General features: G+C 38.1%; 1 protein-coding gene across 1 annotated transcript; it reads left to right on the forward strand.

Moving 5' to 3' along the window:
• The first annotated feature begins 173 nt into the window (after positions 1 to 173).
• Positions 174 to 17,883, forward strand: LOC134753165 (zinc finger protein 723-like). Its single transcript, XM_063688960.1, has 15 exons — positions 174 to 409; positions 3,017 to 3,151; positions 4,713 to 4,873; positions 5,214 to 5,441; positions 7,805 to 7,973; positions 9,924 to 10,076; positions 10,229 to 10,333; positions 10,627 to 10,727; positions 11,263 to 11,405; positions 11,719 to 11,821; positions 12,437 to 12,533; positions 13,603 to 13,761; positions 15,089 to 15,190; positions 16,013 to 16,111; positions 17,708 to 17,883. The coding sequence occupies exons 1-15, from the start codon at positions 275 to 277 to the stop codon at positions 17,855 to 17,857; spliced, it is 2,040 nt and encodes a 679-aa protein (XP_063545030.1). The 5' UTR covers positions 174 to 274; the 3' UTR covers positions 17,858 to 17,883.
• The last annotated feature ends 767 nt before the right edge of the window (positions 17,884 to 18,650 follow it).

Genomic DNA, 18,650 nt, shown 5'->3' on the forward strand with positions numbered 1-18,650 from the left:
AACATTTTATGAACTTACTGATACAAATATCGCTTAAACCACTCTAAGTCGGAGCAAGTTTTTTTTAATTTATACCATAAACCATTGCAATAAGGATTATAATAAATTAACATGATTATTGTGTATTTGTTATAAGTATATTATCGTCTATATGAATTTAGTTGTCAAAATGCTAGCGTACTCCAAGATAATCCAATATGATTATTATCTATTTATTATGATTAGAACGTATTAGACATAATTATTCGTAAATAAACGTATTTATTAGATTAAGATGACTACAATTAAGCTGGAATTAGACGCGGAGGAGCCGCTGGCGTGCCGTATTTGCCTAGTAACTGATGTGAAGTTGTACGGGATCTACGAACGACGTTTGGATGCAGCTTTTCTGGATATTACGGGAACAACGGTAAATGATTTTGCTCTAATTTGAAACAATTTAACGTCTGGTATTATTTTATTATCACACTTCGAAGTAACTAAGTCATTTTAAGTCGATTTTGGGCAATAGTTCGTTGTTATTGATTTTATTGGACACTAGAGAAAGATGTTTACTTTAAATTATAGTTTTGTTCTTACTAACAATCAAAAGTTTTCGAGAACACTCCTGTAACACTGATTTAAAATTAAATTAGCTAAAAATGCAATTCCTGAATACTCCACTACTGTTATTCTGTATGTTTTGCAATTGAATAGCTTCAAAAAAAGATACCTGTCTTGCAGGGAGAACGATTCTAGAGGAATATTTTTAAGGTAATGATTTTGATGAATGATGATTGATGAATTCTTTAAACTCAGAGTAGAGATGGTTAATAGTTATTTACGATATAAGAGCAAAATTCGCAAGAAGTGGCGAATTTTAAGAGCCCATCAACATGCTCACTAGCGCCACTGGTAAATAATTGTGATTATTTAAATTTAACGATTGATATTTGAAAAAGGGGGCCGCTTTGTACTGTATTTTGTATATTTGAGGACCTTTTGAATAGATTAGAATAGTTTTTATGTTGCTGGATTCATCAATGTATGCATCCAATTTGCTAGCAGAGGGGGAACTAGGCCTTGTTAGGATTAGTCTGGTTTTCTCAGGATGTTTTCCTTCACCGAAAAGCGACTAGTAAATATCAAACGATATTTCGTACATAAGTTCCGAAAAACTCATTGGTACGAGCCGGGGTTTGATCCCACAACCTCATGCTCGCATGCTCTTACCACTAGGCCACTAGTGCTTATTTTCATAAACTTTAATTATGCTAAGCATTTGAAAGGAGCTGCATGATTTGTGTACATCATCTGTCAAACATTTGTTTTCTTAACAAGAAAGAAAAGAGAAGAGTGTTAGAAATAAAGAAGTTTGTTTGAAACTGAGAACTAGCAAGTATAATTATTATTTTATTTTTAATTAAACTTTATTGCACATTAAAATTGACTTACAGCATTCCTACCATAGAACAATGAGGGCTACCGTTGCTAATGCTCACCAGTTGGCGCCACTGTAGATGTAGGTCCAGAAAAACAGATCCCAAATTTCTTCTATGCTTATTTTTATAAAATCAATACAGTCTAATATACACAAAGGTATTTCAACGTCTAAATGTGCCATGTTTTCAACCTGTTTAATTTTGCATATATTTAAGTTGGCACTTTTTTTAAACCACTAACATTTATTGAGCTATATCTATTGTTTACCATGATTTCAAAAATGGACAAAGATTTACCACAATAATGAGTAAAAATTCCCGATAATAAAAGCTTGAAACCTCCAAAACTTCTATGCATTTGACATTTTGAAAGACCTCAATCTACACTAGCACCCCTAGCGGCGAAATTAAACGCGGTAGCCCTCATTAAACCAAAATGAAATTTTATTAGGTGCAGGCTTCAAAGATAGAAAATAAAATGAAAACAGTCACTAGCTTGCTAATCTAATCTACAGTTAAATCATTTTACAGTTAAATGATTTAATGTTAGTATGTCTCACAACAGTTTAAATTCTATTAATCTACAGTTTTCTGACTATTATCTCTTTGACTTTAAGAGACAAAAATATTTTCTATAATGTTAATAAAAAAAAAAACATTTATTTCAAGCTGCAAGGCTCATAATCAGTTTTTACACATGTCATAAAAATAATAAAAACAAATATAAAATTAAAATTGAAATTGAAATCGAACAATTGGTACCTATTAATAAAACAATAAAATAAATTTAAAGCGATCCCAGAAGCGGTATCCAGAGAGGAAAATGAGGACTAGTGGAAATTTAAGTTGCTTAACTTCAAACTGGGATAAATCCAACTGTCGGATTTTGCGATTTAGGTATTAAGAAATAAGAATAGTTTATAAGGTAGATGTTTCCTAAGAGGGTACGGTGGATTTATCTGAGATTGTAGTCAAGTGATATTTGTATGTAATATTGTGTTTGGTTACCGCAATAGGGTATTTGACTGTATTTAAAATAAATTATTTTAAACCATGCATGAAATTGCACCAGAACATTAATAGAGAAACGTAGACAGCAGTTATTTTTAGACACAATTTCTATTTTAAAACCCGTATAAAACTATAAAGAGTAGGGAATTTGATTGTGACGTCACATGCTAGTGTTTCATATAAATTCCATAGTATATTTAATTATACGAACGGGTCTACCGCGATTGAATATGTGTACAAAACGCGAGAGTTTAAAGTGTTAAATTCCATAGTAGCAAAATCGTTTTGACAGTTCGAAAAAAGAAACTGATTTGACTAGTAGTTAAATACCCTATAGTTATTCATGAAGTATAATATAACCCATCAAAAACATTACATGTAAAAAGACGCAAGTCTCGCAACGCAGTTCTTCTACTACAAAAAAGTTTTGAGATGTAATGTAAAACCAAGTCGGTTATTTTAGTCAGTGCCAGGGGGTGTTAAAACCGTAACAATATTAGATACCTTTATTTTTAATGACTACGGGGGCAGATGTATGTTGTGCATGATTGCCCACTTTCCTAATGTAAGTAAACGTGTTGCAGCTATCTGCGGGCGACGGGCTGCCGCGGCAGCTGTGCGCGGAGTGCGCGTCGCGGCTGCGCCGGAGCCTCGATCTGCGTCTGCGCAGCCGCCGCGCGCACGACATCCTTACACAGTGTCTCGCAGAACAGCATTACGTGAGTTAACTATAATAGCCGCCATTTTGAATTTTACTAAAACCTGAACTGAATCCACAAAAATACAATTCCTCTGCGTTCCTCTAAATTTATCCATGAGTATATAACTTGCTCGCAAACTTTTACGAGATTCATACATCATGCATCTCTAAACAATTTTAGTAATTGTCTGTTGTTTGTATATATTTTTTTAGTTTTTTTGTGCAATTCGACATTTAGACTGGATACATCTCTAACAAAGTATCTAATATTTCATTGATTCCATATTTGTAATTGTTTTTTGGAATTTTTGATTAATTTTATTGCTTGTTAGCCGCCGTGCAGGTCTCGACGACAAATAAAATTACTTCGATTTGAAGTAAACTTATAATTAATAGGTGCTGGTTACTTTACAAGGTACAGTTGACGAAAACGGTTAAAGGGTGTAGAAGTGGAGGTAATGGTATGGAGGCTGATGCAAGAGTGATTAAGCTAATTTTAAATGATAAAAAGGTAGTCTAAATTTAGGTGCCTCTAATTGGCCGCGATGCAGGTTATGTGGAGCGCTCCTATTGGTGCTTTTAAATAAGCCTCCGCATAGTAAGCGAGCCCGACGGCTGCGTTTAGCTACTGCATTATACAAATAAAAGGTTGCGTTCGCAACAGCCCCTGTGGCCTATTTGCTGAATAAATGTTTGATGTTTGATTCGGTTGAGAAATGCGACCTGCAATGAACATCCGGATACGGAAGCACTTTTGATTCAAGCTGAAATGGAACACTTCGCTCGGTCTAAAAAGTTCGGGTGACAAGAGTTATAAATAGTACTTGTACATACACGAAATTTCACGAGAATGGATCGAGAGATGCGACCTCTAGGGAAGAACAGTAGCACATTGTTCTTCGCTATCGCTTATCCGGAACTCGGAGGTGCTCGCGCCGTGACGTCACAATCAAGTTGAAACTATCTTGAAGTATGGAAAACTAGAAAATTGCGATTTTGACGGTGAAATCTTTCATTTATGTATATACTCTTTATTGGCACACCTCAGTAAAAGATACAGCTTACAGAAACAATTGATTTAGGATAGAGGTAGACAAGAGGCGGTCTTATCGCTGAAGAGCGATCTCTTCCAGACAACCTTTGGGTAGCGGAAACAAATCATTTAGTCGAGAAGAGTAGGTGTTGCATAAAACGTTATGAAGTCTACTTTCATACACACAATTACATAGTATATAGTTGCTGTACAATCTATCTTTAGGGTTCCGTACCCAAAGGGTAAAAACGGGACCCTAATACTAAGCTAAGACTCCGCTGTCCGTCTGTCACCAAGCTGTATCTCTTGAACCGTGATAGCAGTTGAAATTTTCGCAGATGATGTATTTCTGTTGCCGCTATAACAACAAATACTTAAAACAGAATAAAATAAATATTTAAGTAGGGCTCCCATACAACAAACGTGATTTTTTTTGCCGTTTTTTGCGTAATGGTACGGAACCCTTCGTGCGCGAGTCCAACTCGCACTCGGGCGGTTTTTATGTCATTATTCCTGTTAAACGATCTCTAATAAAATTCGCCCCCAGATCACAACAGAGTACATCCGCGGGCTGGACCGGGTGTCTCTCTGCCTGTTGCCCGCGGACGACAAGGACTTCGAAGCCTCGGAGCCCTACGCGCCGCTCGAGGAGCCCTATCCGCAGCCCAGCCTACAGGACTATCTCGACGATGACATCTCTAATGACAGGTATTTAATCTTTATTGCAAAAAAAACTTATCACACAAAAGGCGGACAAAGTTTTTCCTTTTTGGGTATGGTATCCTTAGTCCAAAAGTTGCCGATCTGTCAACTCATTTCAAAAAATGGGGTTGGCAACAGTCAAAGGTTTTCATAGATGGCGCCAGCATAGGTTTTCCCTGTCTCTTAGTTTTGTTCTATGAGATTTGTCTTAAAGGGCTCTAGCATCTAGTCCATAAAATTTTAAATAATCAAGAGTTTGACACAATTCTATCGATTGACAGGAAAACCTATGCTGGCGCTATCTGTAAAATACTTAAACCAACCAACCCTATATTTTTTTTGCCAGCTCACAACTCCTGTCAACATTCTGCACTCGTGGCTTACGGCAAGGCGATCTGACAGACGTCAAAGATGACAGCTACATAGAGTTGCCAGTCGTCGGAGAAATGGTAGAATTGGACGAAAAACTGGGAGAGATGAAACCGGTGAAAACTAAGATTAAGAGAGAGCGGGGCGTTAAGAGGAAAAGAAAGGAAAAATCAGTTAAGAAGGAGAAGAAAAAAGGGAAAACGAGGTAAGTGCATATACTAAAACACACCCAACTTGTCAGTAGAATAAGGTGCGAAATATAAATTTTCTATGGGAAGTCAAGTCTTCGCGCTTACATTTTTAGGGTTCCGTACCCAAAGGGTAAAAACGGGACCCTATTACTAAGACTCCGCTGTCCGTCTGTCTGGCTGTCTGTCTGTCTGTCACCAGGCTGTATCTCATGAACCGTGATAGCTAGACAGTTGAAATTTTCACAGATGATGTATTTCTGTTGCCGCTATAACAACAAATACTAAAAACAGAATGAAATAAATATTTAAGTGGGGCTCCCATAAAACAAACATGATTTTTTTGCCGTTTTTTTGCGCAACGGTACGGAACCCTTCGTGCGCGAGCCCGACTCTCACTTGGCCGGTTTTTTTCATTTGCCGCTTTTTTGTACTGACAAGGTCGATGTGCCAGAATACAGATGGGCATAAATATATATACATTCCCAAAGTTTCAAAAATATGTGTACGCTCGTACACGTTAGACAATAAAGTCGTGTTCACATATTTTTGAGCCATTTGTCTGGATCGATATTTTTGCCTTCGACTGTACATTTAGTTTGGCAAACACAACTTGTCAGTCAGTAAGAACCAGAAAAAATATACTTATCCCCTCCATTTTTTTAGCACTAGTGTAAAAGAAAGACAGTATAATTGTCTCTGTCTATATTTGAAATGAGACACTCCTGGGCCAAACTATAGAACCCACAGATCTAGAATGAACAAAATTGCCGGTCAAATATCAAAAAGAAGACCAAAATCGGAATTAATGCCATCATGTGATTGGAAATATTGAATTCAAAAATAACATGTGAATGCGTAAATTATTTGCTTTTGGTATAGTACAGTCGCCATCAGATATATCGGAGCGACGAAGGCGCTCACAAATATCTGAACACGCCTCTATTGTCAAGGCGTGTTCAGATATTTTTGAGCACCTCGGCCGCTCCGACATATCTGATGGCGACTGTACATTCCAAGATATAATCACCCACTGATATTCTTTTAGGTACATTCAAGCGGCCGTTAGCGGCCGCTATGAAGCTCAAAAGTGGTCACGTTTTTTTATCTGTAGTCTATCTCTCTTTATGGTGTCGAAGGGTGGACCATTAATAAAACTATGGAGGCTAAGATCAATGCATTCGAAATGTGGTTATACCGAAGAATGTAAAAAATGTCCTGGAGAGACAAAGTTTCAAACATTGAAGTTCTGAATAGAATGAACAAAAAACTTGAACTTTTGACCACCGTAATGACAAGGAAAACCTCATATTTTGGACATATCTATAGACACGACCAGTATAACATAATTCGTAACATCTTGGAAGGGAAAATCGACGGCAAAAGGAGCAGAGGAAGGAGAAAGCTAACCTGGATAGACAACATTAAAAGCTGGTCCAATATTAATGACACTGCCAGTTTGTCTAGATTGGCACAAGATAGAACCAAGTTCCGTAAGATGGTCGCCGACATCCGCATATGGCACAACAAGAAGAAGCCTATCTCTTTCGCACACATGAAACGTTCATATATTTACGTTATATCTTCCCTTTTGCACACATCAATTATCTTTAAGTATAAACGTTGTAAATCTGTGGGTTCTATAGTGGGCAGGGGCGTAGCTAGAGGATATGGCGCCCGGGGCAGTCACCAAATTTACGCCCCCTGACGACTGACAAAAGTTTCCCTGCTGCTGCCTTTTGCCCATTTTGGCGCCCCCCTTGCATGGCTCCCGGGGCACTTGCCCCCTCTGCCCCCCCCCCCCTAGTTACGCCACTGATAGTGGTTTCGCCACTTGCGGTGTCTTTTTACAAGCTTTTATTTAACTTGCCCTGTTAGTATGATTGTTAGTGTGGGTCAAATCTTTGAAGCTTTTGACCCACTTCCCGATTGAGCTGAAATTTTGCATACATATGTTAATCGGATGACAATGCAATATAATAGTACCATCGAACTCGTCTGATGATGGAGACAGGATCGATTGGGCTGAAAATTTGCTTACATATGTAAGTCGGGTGATGGAGACAGGAGATGACCATAGGAACTCTGTGATAAAAGAACGCAACCTAATTGTGTTTAAAGTTTAAGATTGTCTTGATAAATATTACCACCACCACCACCACCAACCCTCCCACCACCACCCCTCCCCTACCACCTTCCCTTTCAATTAGTTTGTAAGCATTATCGCACACTTTTATTATGTACCTATGTTACAACTTCTTGAATAAACGTCTTTTATTAATATTATTATTTGACTTAGTAAATAAAACAGTCAGCGATAAAAGCTTGTACCGAGAAATGAAATTTTTGCAAAAAACTTATATTGCGATTCTACCGGCAGCAAGAAACGGAAATCAATAGAAGAGGATCCGGAAGTGAAACAAGAGAAGCTGGGGGTCGAATGGGTGGCCAAGAAGAAGACCCCTTACAAGCGGAAGAAGAAGGGGTTCAAGCGGTACTTCATGTGCGAGGAGGATTATGCCAAGTTCGAGGAACGGTACAACATACAAGTATGTAGATCTTTTTAGGGTTCCGTACCCAAAAGGTAAAAACGGGACCCTATTACTAAGACTCCGCTGTCCGTCTGTCTGTCACCAGGCTGTATTTCATGAACCGTGATAGCTAGACAGTTGAAATTTTCACAGATGATGTATTTCTGTTGCCGCTATAACAACAAATACTAAAAAGTACGGAACCCTCGGTGCGCAAGTCCGACTCGCACTTGGCCGGTTTTTTTATATAGGCTGATTTTAGTGTCACGCGGACAGTCCGTGCGGATCGCACTGCACCGCCAAATTGTGTGTGATAGCTGTCCGCGCGGACCACTCTAAAACGCTCCCTGAACTAAATACATATTTGAAATTTTGAAATACATATATTTATTTGCTAGAATGCAGGTCAAAAAAGGTACAAAAAGGGTAAATACAGTTCCAAATACATTCCGCCTCATAATGGCATGCAAAATTACATTCTTAATTTAATTCTCAGCTTAATTCTAGGAGCAGGTAAATATTTATTCAGTCTAGGTGTGCGTCAATTATATTATTGGTCCGGTGCGGAATAATCCGCACGGACGGTCCGCGTGACATTAAAATCAGCCATAGGGTATTTCACTACTAGTCAAATCAGTTTCTTTTTCGATCTGTCAAAACGATTTTGCTACTATTGAATTTATATGAAGCACTAGCATGTGACGTCACGATAAAATGACCTACTCTTTATACGGGTTTTAAAATAGAAACTGTATAAAAATAACTGCTGTCTACGTTTCTCTATTAATCTTCTGGTGCTTTATTTAATGTATGGTGTATAATAATTTATTTTAAATACAGTCAAATACCTTATTAGTACAAAAGCAGGCTGAATTTATAGTAATTCAGCTGAATTATCACTTTATCATTATGAATGCATATAAAACACATCTCAGGGCTTCGGCTAGCTGGCGCGGGTGCACGTAGCGGGTGAGCGGGTTAGCGAGTAAGAGTGTTGCTAACTGATCCTTTTTTTGCCATTTTTTTATGTGACCTTCTTTGCCAGTTTTGTGTTATCTGACTATCCTGACTAAAAATAACACAAAAGTGTCAAAAAAGGTCACATAAAAATGGTAAAAAAAAGAAACGCTCAAAAAAGGCGCGGGCGCGCTTAAAGTCCGTCCGTCGTTGCACTAACTTGGCCAGCGACAGATAATAGAAGCGCCACCGTATTTTAGTCACTACTCAAACGCCTCAGCACTCAGTGCTTGCATTTAAAAATGTAACGAAACAACAAAATCAACTCCATTCCATTTATTAATGACTAGCGACCCGCCCCGGCTTCGCATGGGTGCAATGCTGATGTTTTATACATATAAACTTCCTCTTGAATCACTCTATTAAAAAAAACCGTATCAAAAACCGTTGCGTAGTTTTAAAGATACATACATAGGGACAGACAGACAGCAGGAAGCGACTTTGTTTTATACTATGTAGTGATTATAAATTTCATTGGTGCTAATATTAGGACCGTGGGACGCTAGAGGTATACTTTAACCTCGTAAGGCCCACCATACAAAGTTTTCCTATTCTTAGTTTGAACCTTGTTGTAAAGAAGATTAGGGTGACTTTCGTTTGTTTTAGAAAACAATGAAACAAAAGAAATGCTACTTAATTCAGTTAGTGTAAGGTTCAAAATAGATTGAAACAGAGTGTGTAGTAGTGTAAGCTTTAATTAAATGCCGGTTTGGAGGAACACTTCTTTTATTTAAAATATTAGGTTATTCTTACTAAAGTTCTTATCGTTGCGGCAGCTAAGTAAAGAGGGCGGGGTCACCCATTTGACATTACATATCAATTTTTAAAAGATGCGTTCGGAAACGTTCTATACTGATACATTTGTTTCGGATACTATTACCACTGATATTACAGAGTGTACATTGTAATGCACATTGGGCCTTACGAGGTTAATACAAATATTGTGCACAGGTGGTCCGTTTGTCGGAAGAGGAGCAGCTCCGCGAGATGGCGGCCCGCAAGGAGTCGGAGAACTACCAGCACGCGCTCGTGCGCTGCGACAAGTGTTTTAAGGGCTTTCTGTCCATGTTCACTTATGAAAACCACATCAAAGTACACGACCCGGTCAGTATCATTTGTATAAAAAAAAACTTCCCATCATCAGGCAGGCAACTGTACATAATAAGGCATTAAAACACTCTTATATTGTCAAAATTGTGTGAATATGGTGGGGCGCTTAAATATAATATGTAAGTTATTTATAATTATTTGTGTAGGCGCTGGGTCCCAACGAGTGCCACTTCTGTTTCTGCCGCTTCAAGTGGCCGAACAAACTGCGCACGCACCTCATCGAGTGCCATCAGCTCAAATACATTTGCAAGGTATCATGCTAAATCATGTTCACACTAATACGCGCAGCGGCAACATCTGCAGCAGGTGTATGTGACAACACATACACCTGCAATATATGCAGACTATTACATAACAGTTACAGTTACGCTATGATACGTGACACCAGACCACAATGCTTGCCACTTTCTCATTGATTTATGAAAAAAAAAAACACTATATGCTGTTGTTGTTATGTTGTGTGTTGTTTATTGAATCTTATTAATTTCTTTTAATAATTTATTTCTCAATACTGACATTGTCATGCATTTTTTTTTCTTGTTAGGAGTGCAAGCTGGTGATTCGTGGGCGCTACATGGCAGTGATGCACGCGCAGTTCCACGCCGGCAAGACCTGGGAGTGCAAGCACTGTCCGCTCACCTTCAAGTGAGTTTATTCAAAACTACACTTTAACTTCCTAAGGCTTCCACGGTCCTCAGTACTTTATTGTAAATTGTAAAATCACTCGAATATTGCATATGCAATTTCATAGTAAAAATACATCATCACAAATAGTGAATACAGGTTTATCTCCTTTTTGATCTAACCAAAACAATAGTTATTATGAAAAGACTTCGTGGTGGAATAAAACTAGGTATTTAAAATAAATAAGTTCCAAAAATATCATATTTGGTACCAGCTTTTATCGCTGACTCTACCTTTTTAACACAGGCAACTAATACTCATCGAGACAATTCTAAAAACCCCAAACACAATTAGGTTGCGTTGTTTCATCACAGAGTTCCTATAGCCACCTCCTTTGAAGAAGATTTGACCCACACTAACTAACAGGGCAAATTAAATATAAGCTTGTAATAATAGTAGATAAATGTGATTTTGTAATAGCAAGGAAGTGTCTAAAAACTTATATCTGGTCATAGCGTTAGTTTTTATGGAAATAAAGTACATATTGTATTTACAGAAAACAATCAACGTTCTACACTCACCTACGAATAAACCACTCAACGCAGAACGCATTAGGGGGCACTTGCGATATTTGTGGAGAGACATTTACGGGCGCCATGGGACTTCGTATGCACAAGACTCAGACACACAATAAGGCAAGTGATATGAAGTCAACACATACACCTGCGATACATGCAGTCAACTCATACGCCTGCGATACATGCAGTCAACTCATACGCCTGCGATACATGCAGTCAACTCATACGCCTGCGATACATGCAGTCAACTCATACACCTACGATACAAGCAGTCAACTCATACACCTGCCATACATGCAGTCAATTTATACGCCTGCGATACATGCAGTCAATTTATACGCCTGCGATACATGCAGTCAACTCATACACCTGCGACATGTGAAGCCTATTCGTACACATCATTATATTTACTGTTTTTATTTGTTTCCAGAAAGAAATAAAGGCGCTAAAATGTACAATATGCAAGATACAGTTCGAGAACAAGGAGGCGCTAGACCGACACTTTCAGCCTCACGACGACTGTGATCCCAAGTTGCGGTAAATAAATTTCAATTCTCATACTCATTTAATCATTGCTTTGTGTGTACAAAAAGATCTTATGATTATTATTATGTTTCAACACAACCCTGTAAGGGCACTGCAATAAAATTACAAACTAATCAACTACTTAACTTAATAACACTATTAAATAGTTATGTTTACATGTTATGGCCTGCCGTATACATATAAGGGTGGCAGAGAACACGACACGAGTACATATTAAACATTATCGCAGGAGTCCAGTTATTCACTTACAGAGTAACACTTTTCTGACAGCATCCACTCGTTACCTTGACTTGAATCAATAGTGGCAAAAAGCTCTATTTAAACTGTTGATGAACATTGTATTATAAATTTTCTGACATTTTGCCTCTTGTACTTAAATATTTTAAATTAAATTTAATTTAATTTATTTGCATGTTAGACATAGGAACACACGTTTAACTGTTAGTGCTAAAAGTGTAAAACAAACATATACTTTTAATGAATGATTCAGCTCAACAAATCTAGCATGGAGCATTTTTTACAATTGCTATTTTGACAGTGTCACCCCCTTTTTACTCTTTGCATTTTGACATTAGATTACGATAAACATATAATTATTGCTGTCAGGTTCTGCGAGACATGCGGCTGTTCCTTCGCTGACGAAGACCAGCTGAGTCTCCACCGGCAGCACGTGCACGGCGTAGAAATATACAAGTGTGACGACGTGAGTACATTCCTCTTGGTTTGTTCTTATTAACCTCTAGGTTCCCAACCGTACTAAGGGACCATACGGGTTATTAAATTTAATACAAATTATTTTATTATTTTGTTTTGTTCGATTTTACAAGTAAATTCTATTTTCTAATATCATTTATTTATTTTTAACTGCCAATTTTCCCTGTATAGTGGGCCGCTGAAGCTGGAAGTTAAACGTTTCCTAAATATTAGTGCAGGCTAAGAAGGCATGTATTCCCCCTATAGCTTTTAATTAAGATTTTGTTTTTCTTAAAAAGCAATGAGATAGGTGCGGGCTGAAGAACAGCGCTGTGCAGTCGCCAGACTCGCTGCACGAGCTGAGTCCCGAGCCTAATGTCGTACTTGTCTTATATGTTAACTATAATTCTAAATGTCGTATATATTATAGGTAGTTTCTAATATGTAGTTGTATACTGCTGTAATTTAAGCTCATTGTACCTACTACTGTTTTTTTTTCTGCGACAATAAATGACTTTTTATTTATTTTATTATTTTTACATAAACACACTCGTTATTACCCAAGCGCTGGTTGCCTAGCGGTAAGAGCGTGCGACTTTCAATCCGGAGGTCGCGGGTTCAATCCCCGGCTCGTACCAATGAGTTTTTCGGAACTTATGTACGAAATATAATTTGATAAATATAGAATGAAACGAAAATGTGTGCACAAAAAACAATAAAAATCAACCAGCAGGAACAACACTGAGTAGGGTCTAGATCCAACTCAGTGTTGTGTTCCTGCCGGTGAGTAAGGTTGCCAGAGCTCAAGGGTGCGGAGTGTTAGGGTCGGCAGCGCGCATGTAACTCCTCTGGAGTTGCAGGCGTACATAGGCTACGGAGACTGCTTAACATCAGGCGGGCCGTATGCTTGTTTGCCACCGACGCAGTACAAAAAAAACTTGTCGCGCGAGTGACTAAAATAAGTGAGTCTAAGCCGTAAAATTATTTAATATTATTTACACTTTAGTCCCATTAACATTACACAATTTGTCATTAAAATTAACCGGACATTCTATTATTGTTTTTTTTTTAATTTCCAGTGCAACAAATCATTCTTGTCAAAGTCTTCCCTATCAACGCACATCGACCGCGTGCATTTGAACATAAAGCCACGTTTCCGGTTCTACAACTACAAGAAGAGCGCCCGGCCCGGCGTCAAGCTCGACTACATGTGCGAAACCTGTGGGAAGGCTTACACGGTAATAGTCAAGAATTCTGCATATATCGCAGGAGTATGGTACTAACACATACACCTGCGATATATGCAGCCAACATACATGTCGCCGATGTAGTATTCCTATACGTCCGTGTGTAGTAGTACAAGAAGAGCGCCCGGCCCGGCGTCAAGCTCGACTACATGTGCGAGACCTGTGAGAAGGCTTACACGGTAATAGTCAAGAATTCTGCATATATCGCAGGAGTATGGTACTAACACATACACCTGCGATATATGCAGCCAACATACATGTCGCCGATGTAGTATTCCTATACGTCCGTATGTAGTACTACAAGGAGAGCGCCCGGCCCGGCGTCAAGCTCGATTATATATGCGAGACCTGCGGGAAAGCTTACACGGATACAAATACATGAGATTTACGCAGTCAAAAATTATGCATATATCGCAGGAGCATGGTATCAACACATACACCTGCGATAGCAGCAGCAAACATACATGTTGCTGCAATATGACTATACATATATCCGTCTGTAGAATTACAAGAAGACCCTGCTTGACTGCCTGCCTGGCCTGGCGTTAAGCTCGACTACACATGTGAGACCTATACTAGGTTTATACGGTAACATACGCTACGACTTGTGCAGTCAAGAACTCTGCATATTATACACACACAGTAAATGATATGCGTTCTATAAGGAACACACAACAATATCAAGCAGAAAGCAAGGACAACCTTGAACATACGTTATATATAAAAAATCCAACGAAAATAACCTCGTCCTTTTTGAAATCGGTTAACCCTTAAATGCATATTGTTGCCAAATGTATACAAAGCAATAATAATGCATAATTAATTATAATACGCTTAATTAATTGATTAATTATATTACATTAATTCATTTAATCATGCATTTAAGGGGTATTTAATCTACGCAATATTTTTATTTATAAAAATTACATTCGTTTTAAGGCAAAATGTCGGAAAATTTAAAAAAATCCTGAATTTGATGATTTTTAGTATGTGATTTTGGACGTTTTTCTTCGTTTTTGTAATTATTTTATATTTAAAAACTTTATCATAGGTGTATTACAAATAGTGTACCTTTCTGATGTCAGTAAGATTTTTCATATCTCTTGCTGAAAATTATATATTTACATAAATATGATTTAGCCTGTGCAACTTCTAACACTGATTTTTCAGTGAAAATCGATGTTATAATTTTTTTACAATTTTTCCCATAATCAGCAAACAATTACGTAACACATATATTAATATCGGGCAAAAGGAAAAAAAACATGCATTTAAGGGTTAAAAACAAATACGCTAACTATTTTATGTCATACGACAGTGCTTCGCGCTCCTAAAGACGCATCAGATGACCCACACGGGGGAGCGGCCTTTCAAATGCTCGCTCTGCCCGAAAAGCTTCATCACCGCCTCACAGCTGAAGGTAGTTATTTCTTTAGCATCCTTTTTAGGGTTCCGTACCCAAAGGGGAAAAACGGGACCCTATTACTAAGACTCCGCTGTCCGTCTGTCTGTCTGTCACCAGGCTGTATCTAATGAACCGTGATAGCTAGGCAGTTGAAATTTTCACAGATGATGTATTTCTGTTGCAGTTATAACAACAAATACTAAAAAGTACGGAACCCTCGGTGCGCGAGTCCGACTCGCACTTGGCCGGTATTTTTTGACGCATTGTACAGGGTGCTTTTGATATCACAGACCTAACTGAGGGGTGAATATGTAGATCATATTGAACAACTTTTACTATGAGGTCAACCCCGAAATCAGGGATGTTGCGGATGCCGATTTTTTGACATCCGCGGATGCGTTATTCAATTTGTGACGTTCTCAATCATCATTGTCGCTTGCCATAAGGACGCTCTCACAGATTATTCATATAAACAAGCAAATTTCGTCTTTATAGTCTACAAAGTGCTACCTTTTGATTGAGCACGTCACAAATTGAATAAAAATAGTCAAGGGGCATTTGTTAAGTTTTTCTACCTGTACCCTTTCGGGCAAACTCGGCTCCGCTCGGCTCAGCATTGCTCCAAGCAATTATTAGGGTTGGCATAACTTGACGTCCCTTTGCGTGCACAGCCACAGATAAGGTAATAACAATTTTGACAACCCTAAATACCCGAAAGGGATAGTGCCATACATTAGAAAGGGGCAGCATGATTCGACCCTGAATCGCTGTCAAACTTCGGGTTTGTAGGAAGTGTCCTTTCTGTACGGTAGTACTATTACTTATTCTGTGGTGCAGGGCCACCGGGACAGCTTCCACGCGCGCATCCGGAAGTACCGCTGCCCGCAGTGCCCCAAAACGTTCCTCCGGCAGTCTTCCATCTACAAACACCGCTTGGTAAGAAATACGGGCTAATTCCATTTAAAAAAACGATTTTATTTATTTATTTATTGAAATTGAAATCTTTATTGTCATATTGTGAGTTACAATGATCTTAAAATTATGTCAGGGTAGAATCATCACAATCAACCGCGATGCGGCGTACAATATTAATACTAAAACCAAAGATAGATATAACTCCGTAATAGATGGATACAGTCTAAGGAAAAAACGTGCCTCGAAAATCAAGAAAATTTGATTCTCGCTCAGAGGGCGCTACTAGTTTTGGCCTACAGTCGTATAGATGGCGTTGACGGTTTCGTTTGTTATTTAACAATTTTAACGCATATCAGTGAAAGAACATGGGTCAAAATCATAAAAATAATTAATGCAAATAAAAAAAAATCATTTATCTATATTTAAATACATTCTATCATATTTTTATAAATCTTCATTTTTAGTTTTAAAGTGTGTCGACAGATGGCAGTGAATTTACTGGGGTTACAAAATTTACTATGACAGTACCGTTCTAGTATAAGTTACTCTATGCTAAACTAATCTTCCAGCTATATACTTATACAAATATCATGCCATTACATGTGATGTGATGCGAATAAAATGATTAACTATGTCAATACAATAAGTGAATTAATAATAAGCATTTTAAACTTTATTGCACATAAAAAGTGTACAACAGGCGGACTTAATGCCATTATAGGCATTTTATACCGGTTAAACTATAGATTTTTGGGTCATTCTACTTTTTACTGCGAGTATTTTTGTCCCCATAAGAAATAATTCGATTTTTATATTTACAAATACAAATAGTTTATTATCATAAAGGTTGTTTACATGTGCATCGATATATCCGTCAGACTCCAAACTAGGCTGAGCCTGTATCTTGGAAGTCTGCGAGAGCGATTGACAATTACGTCCACGTTATTATACATATCTTCATACTAAAAGTAATTACTACAATACAAGCTAAAGAATACAGAAACTAAACTAAAAGATCTAAACATGATATTCAAGTTTGGGTGTAAGCGTGTGTTTGTGTGAGTGGTGTGTGTGAGTGCGCCAAAAGGAGTGTGTGCATGTTTGCAGGTTTGTATTATGTGGGTAGAGTAGGCCTTCGTTGTCAGTTTTTCCGTCTCAGCATAAGATAAAGTATTCAACCATCTTGTCACTTTAACTTTGGAAACGATAGCGTTTTTTGTACATAACTTTTATCACGGCTCTTTGTGCGCGTTCAAGTATTATCATGTGGCTTTTTGCTGTGCTACCCCAGACAGCCACTCCACGAGTATATTGTATAACGGACTGGCCTATTTGTAAATTATCCTTTCATCTGTGGGAGACCCGAATCTGGCGTCAGTTTTTGCGGCAATTTTAAATTTCAAAGTCACTATTTAAATAGCACATTCGGTGTGTAGATTACCCGATTCGAATGACCTCGCCCCGCGACAGCAGATTGACGGCCGTTTGCCGGCCGCTCAGTGCCGTTTTTAAGCAACTTACACAATGACGCATGCCGCGTGTACAGACGTGCCATTCACACATAGAAACGCAAGTGATTTTTGATATAGCGTGTCCGCCCTGTGTCTATGTCCTCAGATCCACACGGGCGAGAAACCCTACGAGTGCAGCATATGCAGCAAGGCGTTCACGCAGTCGGGCTCGCTCACCACGCACGTCAAGTACGTGCACATGAAACTTAAGCCGCCGCCGCGGAAGCGAAACAAGACCATCGACAAGGCTTATTAGATCTGTAATATATTATTTATTAGCAATATTGGTTTTATTTCATTTATTATTAGACTCCGCGTAGAAGTGAAACTGCCCCACCCCTGCTCCCTTACTAGTAGTGTCGTCTAAAAGTATATTTACCAGGTTAAAAGTGTACCATTTACTTTTTTCGGAAATCCTTGAATCAACTTTTGGGTTATTTCTACTCAGAATCACGAGGACTATCGATTTAAAATGAAAAAAATGTGTCCTGGGAACGGAAACTGGGAACAATTTTTCTTTGTCTTATTCAATAGTACCTTACCTACTCGTGGTTCTGAAACATTTAACATAATGTACCCTTATGCAAAACTGCGTAGGGGGCGCTACTACCACAAACAGTAAAGAAACCTTGATACATCAATGTCATATTTATTCGTAACAAATAATCGGTAAAAACTTTTCAAAAAACTGTTTACGGCATAGTATATATAAGTTAAATCACGGTTTGCGGTGTATGCTAGTGCTGCACTCTGGCGGCAGAGCACTGCAGTAATACTCCCTAATAATACCTTTGTTTCATTGTGATAATGTGATATTTTTATATGTTGTTAACTGTTACCGCATTTCTTTTTTTATGTAATTATATCACGTGTTCGACTAGTCCGAAAGTGGTATGTATAATTGAATATAAAATATAGTAATAAATAAACTATCTTAGATTGCAGGTCATGAAAATGAAATTTTTTTATTACATTAATAAAATGTTACATTACAAGGTTGGGACTTCCTATTATACCTGTATGTGTGTGTGTGTGTGTGTGTGTGTGTG

This window comes from Cydia strobilella, chromosome 26 (genome assembly GCF_947568885.1).
Source record: "Cydia strobilella chromosome 26, ilCydStro3.1, whole genome shotgun sequence".
In the NCBI taxonomy this organism is placed as follows: Eukaryota; Metazoa; Arthropoda; class Insecta; order Lepidoptera; family Tortricidae; genus Cydia; species Cydia strobilella.

What these genes read in the sequence shown, in the direction of transcription:
- LOC134753165 (XM_063688960.1), top strand. Translation starts at nt 275, where the DNA reads ATGACTACAATTAAGCTGGAATTAGACGCGGAGGAGCCGCTGGCGTGC. An exon ending in CACTGTCCGCTCACCTTCAA is followed by an intron (nt 10,728 to 11,262) that starts GTGAGTTTATTC and finishes TTGTATTTACAG; the next exon opens with AAAACAATCAACGTTCTACA. An exon ending in CCATCTACAAACACCGCTTG is followed by an intron (nt 16,112 to 17,707) that starts GTAAGAAATACG and finishes CTATGTCCTCAG; the next exon opens with ATCCACACGGGCGAGAAACC.